The sequence below is a fragment of the Lathyrus oleraceus genome, chromosome 3, assembly GCF_024323335.1.
Source record: "Lathyrus oleraceus cultivar Zhongwan6 chromosome 3, CAAS_Psat_ZW6_1.0, whole genome shotgun sequence".
NCBI lineage: Eukaryota > Viridiplantae > Streptophyta > Magnoliopsida > Fabales > Fabaceae > Lathyrus > Lathyrus oleraceus.
In genome coordinates this window covers 122,036,710-122,043,652 of record NC_066581.1, presented here as the reverse complement: position 1 = coordinate 122,043,652, position 6,943 = coordinate 122,036,710, and the positions used below count along the sequence as shown (strand labels likewise).

Genomic DNA, 6,943 nt, shown 5'->3' with positions numbered 1-6,943 from the left:
AATTTTTTAATTTGATTCAATTATTCTTAAATGTGCGCAGAACTATATTATGTATTATCGATATTGTTGTATTAAATTTGTAATAAATTTTTAAAATAATCATTTTATTAAATTATGTTGATATAATTATGTGTCACATATTTACAAAATTTAATTTTATATTATTGTTTATTTAATAAAATATTTGATTGTATGTTTAACTGGATGCATCAATTGAATCTTAAACCGTAAGTTTTATCCATTTAATTTTCGATGCGATTTCCGTTTATATATTTTCGAGAAAAAATAAACCTAACCTAGTGTCAAATAAGCAAACACAATCAGTTTTATCTTTCATTTCAAAGTTCCTTCTCGCTTTGTTCTCCGAAATTTCTAGGGTTGCGTTGCTTCTTGTCTCGGTGAATCAACAATTCGGAACCTGTTAACCATTAGCGATGTTTAAATTCTGGTAATTCTCCGTTTCAATTCCAAAACTTCAATCATATTTCATAAATTATACATCTCTTTAACCTTTTGATTTTTCCGAATTTCGAGAATTTTACTCTTTACTGCAGGTTCGATCCCAAAAGACTTTCAATTGAATAACAAAACGCTAAAATTTCTGATTTTGCAAAGATTTGATAATAATCAACAAAAAAATATGAATTTAGGGAAGAATGTTGATGTTGATGTTGATGTTGTTGATGATGTTGTTTATTCGCAGGGGATCACAAGATCAACAATCGCAGGGGGGTTCATCACAGTCGTGGTATCCACCATCTGTTATGAACTCGTCGAGTTCTTCAAGGCCTGCTACACCTGCTTCCTCGTCTGGTTCGCCAAGGCCTTCTTCGCATATTCCACCGGCAGAAGCAGCTGGAACTATTGCTTCTTTGAAGGATAAAAGGTCTAATACCAATTACACATCGATTATTCTGTTTTCTTAATTGTTAAAATATGATTATTTTAATGTTATGTTTATTTTACTTTGTAAATTTTCTAGTGTTGATGAGTTAAGAAAGCTTTTATCTGATAAAGATGCTTATCAACAGTTTCTACAGTCACTTGACCAGGTCAAGATTCAAAACAATGTAAGTTCATTATCTTGACTGTCCAGTTTATGGTGGTTTATTAGCTTGGAAATTACTCGGTTTCAAAACGAGTTTTGTTTTAGTAAATGAAATTTGTTTCAAAATGAACGTCATTATCAATTTTCAATGTAAAAATGATTGCTATTTTTTCAATTGTGTTCTTTAATTATTACGGTGTAAATTACTTTCAACAAATTAATAAGGTTAATTTAGTAAAGGCATAGTGTGTCTTATGACAACATTATTACATTCCTTAATATGTATGCAAAAACCTTAAATGACACCCATTTTGAAATGGATGGAATATTATTTTCATGGTTGTGCTGAGGTCTAAAAGTAGCTAGCTAGCAGTAGGAAATTGGCCCCGACGGTGTCTATGTCCAGCCTAGGGAAATGCCCCTATCTAGATGATTGGCAACACTATATCATTAGCTAGTAGCTAGTATTACAAAAAATAAACTTTAATTATGATTTTATTGCACTGATTCTGCAATGCATACTTCAGAGATTGTTAGCTGCTAAATATTGTATTCGAATGTACGTGTGGTATGCTACTGTATACTTCTTGAGCTTTTCTGCATTGGAGATGGAATTGTTGAATAATACATGTATATGAAGGTTGTTGGTGGACTTGCTAATTGTCTGTAGAGTTCATAGATAAGAAGCATCAGATTCTATTGTTTTTATAGATATGTATGTATGTATTATGTTTTGGGGAGTGTGTCAAGGCCTGTATTTGGTAAGACTTAGCTACAGCTTATACCATCTTAAGATGTTATTGTGATGTGAACCAAATGTTTTAACTTCCTTTTTGGTAATCCTTTTTATCATTAGTAACCCCTAATATCTAAAACTAAAAGTGACAACAGACATGTACTTCTAGTGATTTTGGAGGAGAGGAAGAGGAAAATGGTTGGTATGAATCTTGCCAATTGCCAAAAACATTCGTAAAATTCTTATAATTAAAACCCCAACCTGTAGGCTGTTGTGCCAATAATGGACGCTGATGCTTATTTTCTTACAAAACTACACAAATTGTAAGGGGATTAAACTCATAAAGTAAGTCAAGCTGTGAAGTATTTGGTGAGATGAAACGTAAATTAAGACAAGAGACCCACTTAATAGAAAATGAATTTGGTTTTATGCTGGAAAGATCGACTGGGTAACTATATATTTTCTCAGAAGATTAATGCATTAAAAAAGAATGACACTTTTTTATCAACTGAGAAAATACGTATGAAGTACCTAGAACAGTGTTGTGGAAGGCTCCATAAAATAAAGAAGTTGATTCGTTTATATTCAAACAATAAAAAATATGTATTAAGGGCTACGACTAATGCAAGAGCTCAAGGTGGAAATACAGGTTCCCCTATTACTATAGGCATGCACCAAGGGTCAGTTTTGAACCCTTGCCTATTTGTCTTTGTTTTAGATGTGTTTATCTAACACATACAAGAAACGGTTCCATGATGCATCTTTTTTAAACAAATGATATACTTTTAAACGGAGAATTGAGATTCTTGAAAATAATAATTAAAATTAGAAATTTGGAGAATAGAAACAGGACTTATAAGTTGGAGTAAATAGAGCTTATAAGTTTAGTAAGAAGCACACTAATACTAGCTTAGAGGTGAAAGTCAAAGAATGCACAATACCACAAGTTTAACATTTTATGTGCATCAAGTCCATCATGCAAATTGATGCTAATAAAGGGGGCTGTCAATTATAGGGTCAAAACCAGACGGATGAAATGAAGGAATTCTTCAGTTGTTATTTGAAATAGAAAAGTATCACTGAAGCTTAGAGGAAAGTTCTACTGATAAAAGCTGTAATGTTGTATGAAATTGAATGTTGGACATGTAAAAGGTGACACCAAATTAAAGATTAGTGCTCTTGAGGTGAGAATGTTACCATGGATTGGGATCATAGAGGATAAGAAAAGATTAGAAATTTTATCGCTAGAGAAACAATAGAAGTAGCTCCTATTGTAAAAACAGATGATAAATGTTGTCTTTGGTGGTTGGGACATGTGTGTAACTGGCCCATAGAAGCACTGAGAAGGAGTCGTAGAATGGAGGATAATCCTTATTTAGAAGTAAAAGACCTTCAAAGACGACGAAGGAAAACTATAGGTTAAATCATCAAGTGATATTGTGACTCAGGACAGTACATCAAGGGTCATTTGTTCCATGTATCCAACCCCACAGTGTTGGAAACGGCCTTGGTTGCTGTTTTTGTTGCAGTGAAAGAACTAGCTCAGAATATAGAAAGAAGAATGATGTGTATTGCTAGGAAATTTCTAACACTGAATCTGTGTCAAATGTCAATGAAATACAATAACAGAGATGAAAATACAGAGACATGCGGAATCTGCTCTTTCCTTTTATCATTTCTCAGCTGACCTTTACTAATTCCTCATTTCTCCTCTTAGATTCATTTATGCATCTGACTAAGATAACAAACTTGGGTCCTAACAAATAGTTGCTGCACTGAAAGAGTCAATAGTAGCATTCTAGAATGGCAGTATCACGTTTATCAGCCGACAATTGGAATGCAATTTAATCACACTACTCAAACTGTTACAAGTAACTGACTCTGCTCAACTGCATTATTGGTCTCATACTAGTGTGCTGTCAATATTTTACTGTTGTATTATTCCTATGCTCCAACTTCTTCAGCAGTGTTTTTGCTTTATTGCTGATGGTGGAAGTTGTATCTTGTATTTAACTATTTTATGGTCTATTGTTATGGTCAGCTGAAAGATGAGCTTAGCAAGGAGAATTTGCAGCTTGCAGGTGAGTGATTGAATTTCATTTATTTGCAGTTCTGGTATTTAATGGTTTGCCATCAGTTTAAGTATTGTTGAACTTCTCAAACTTTTTTCTCTGATGCAGAGGAGAATCTACAAAAGGAACCTCGTATCATGGAACTTAGGAATCAGGTAAGATCACGATCATCTGCATTCACGTTGTCAGCAGGTCGTTGGGTTTCAAATATATGAATAGATCGCTTGAAATTTGCTAATCATGATTGGATGGTGCCGACCTGCTGACAAACAGCGTGAATGCAGGAGATCACTAGCTGTGGGAGTTAATACTTAACATCCAAAATCTTATGCTGATTTCAAATTTTTTCTCCGTCCTCCTATGGAAACAGTGTAGAATTATTCGAACAACTGAGTTAGCTACTGCCAGTGAGAAACTAAATGAGCTCGAGAAGCAGAAAGAAGAAATGCTAAAGTTGAATTCCCCTGCATCCCTTCTCCAAAGGATTCAAGGTATGACTTTAACTTACACTTTGCTTCAATAATTATGGTGGTAACAATAATTCACTAACTTGTGATTTTGCAGAGTCTGTGAACCAGACAGATGAGGAGTCTGAAAACCTGCACCAGCAACTCCTTGACAAAGAGATTGATCTTGCAGCTTTTTTGCAGAAATACAAGAAGCTACGCACCACCTACCACAAGAGAACTCTTATACATCTTGCTGCTAAAACATCAAATATATGAGCCTTGACATATGAAATATGAAAATAATGAATTAAACCAATTATATAAGTTGTACTTGTGTGGATAGAGCTTTGATGAATGAGAAACGTTTATATGTACAGCTTGAAAATGGAGATTGTTCTCTGTAGTGTGACTTGTATTCATAAGTCTGGTTTCACTATGGAGTATTTATGTTATGGCCCTATATTTTGAAGAGGTACGAACTTATAAGTACATTCTTTTAGCTTCAACGGTATATTTTTGAAGTATATGCTTATGTATACTGGTATCATCATCTTTTATGGATTTGCTTTTGTTTTGTAAAATATACATAAAATTATTTACTTATTTCGGAAATAATGTTAGAGCATTAAAAAGAGACATCAAATTTTCGTTTGTTTTTGTAATCTGTGTACGGTGTACGAAATGAAAAGTAAGTGAGAAATAGAGATATCCGGTATCACATGCAATGTTTCAATTTGTTTAAATAACATAATTGTATTTCTTTTTAGTTGATTGAAAATCGAGTAGTGCCAAGTTCTCAGATCTCAGAGGACCATTGATTTTTGCCGAGGTCAGGTGTGGACATCTGGATAGTGATGTATATATCCCAGTGTCAATACATTACAATAAATTCTTCAATTTTGAATATGTTTCACAATACTAAAATTCTAAATACACTTTATGCCCAAACCTCCCAAACAAAGTGGCGCTGGAAAAACTTAAAGGTTGCAAAACTAAGAAATGTAAAACAAATTGATTGAGGATATAAAAGAAATTTAAAAGGTTCTTCATTTCCTCACTCAATTTCTTTGCTATTGCCTCTATTTTAAAAATCCTTTGTACGGTTTTAATCATGATTTTTGACTCGTGTCACGTTTTAAGGTGGGATTTGGTATGTTGGTTAGCTAAGAGGGAGTACTACAATTTTGATTCAGGGAAAAGAATTCATTTTAATGAATTTATCAGAGGGTTACAGTAGGTGGAAGAAAGTGTAAAAATATATGATGGATATGAATGAAGTCCGTATCGGTAATTTAATCGTTGCGTCACGAATGATTAGTCTGTGTGTTCAAGAAGTTAGTGGTAGTCCAGAAGGGTTGCGTATTAGATAAGTATATTGAGTGATCAATGGTGGACCACAATGTATTATAATATTTGTGTGTGTTAGAATGAATCATAATGAAGTTCGCATCAGTAAATTGTTGTGACACGATGAATCATTTGAATTGGTTGTTCACTTGTGATTGTGATAATCCATAAGGGTGGATTATGTTATGCATGACTGTAGTTGTTTGATCGATTGTGGATCACGACATGAATAATAACAAGTGTGTCAGTTGTATTTGTTGTCATGTCACGTATTCATAAATTGTTGAGTTGATGGAGATAAGTTTAAGTTCGAAGGGGAACGTTAAACTTATCCAAAACTTCAAAAGGAAAGTTCGGGATTCTGAAGGGGAAATAAGATTCGTATGACGAACTGTTGATAAACAATTGATACCACATGCATTAGGTCGAGTTATGGAGTCTCATTGCATTTTCATTATATCATGTGGTGTTTAATTGTGGTGAGAATGTGGATTGTGAATGATTATGGTGCATTACGAACGAATACTATCCTTAGCATGTTGTGCATCGATTAATTATATTAATGCATTTCTCACCCCCTTTTTGTTTGTTGTGTCTGTATTCCTTTGGAGTATAGAAAACCTGGTACCTGAGTAGTTGACGATGCATGATATGTTGCTATCGGTCGGATCTTCTAGTGGAGTCGCTCTGATACATAACATCAGGGTTGTTTTGTCTATGTAGTTGTTTTACCTATGTGTTTTTTATGTTACGTATCTTTAAATAATAAGGATTGTTGTTTTAAACTACTATTGTTTGGATGTCTGGGTGAGGCTTTGGATGTCGAATAAAAATTGTTTTTAATTTTGCTATAACAATGTGATTTATATGAGTTGAAGTAAACTTTTAAATTTCAAATTATGTGGATGTGACATCCTACTTGATTTAATTATTTATATTTTATTTATTTATTTGAATCAGGAAGTAGGGTGTTACAAGAAATAGTTACTTATTTTGAACAAAATGCTTCTTCCCGTAGAAATAATTATTGATTGACGCTTCTTGTTGACGTCGAAAACCTGATCAACCATGTTGTCGAAATGTTAGAGAGAATATTCTTTTTCCTAAAAAAATACTAAGTCCCATTTGTATCTCTCATTTTGAGACTTTAACTTTTCCAACATAACATGTCGACAATCATCTAGTTAACCTTAACTTGTTCCAAATCTTCTAATTGTACTGAGATTTCTTCCCTTATCGAAAATCCCAGCTAACAAATTGCCCATAAAAAACATCCATTTTGACGACAATG

General features: G+C 33.4%; 1 protein-coding gene across 1 annotated transcript; it reads left to right on the top strand.

Moving 5' to 3' along the window:
* Window positions 1-227: 227 nt before the first annotated feature.
* Window positions 228-4,811, top strand: LOC127125734 (vacuolar protein-sorting-associated protein 37 homolog 1). The gene is made up of 7 exons (XM_051054539.1): window positions 228-448; window positions 704-886; window positions 983-1,070; window positions 3,826-3,865; window positions 3,965-4,011; window positions 4,227-4,347; window positions 4,421-4,811. The coding sequence occupies exons 1-7, from the start codon at window positions 435-437 to the stop codon at window positions 4,579-4,581; spliced, it is 654 nt and encodes a 217-aa protein (XP_050910496.1). The 5' UTR covers window positions 228-434; the 3' UTR covers window positions 4,582-4,811.
* Window positions 4,812-6,943: the final 2,132 nt, after the last annotated feature.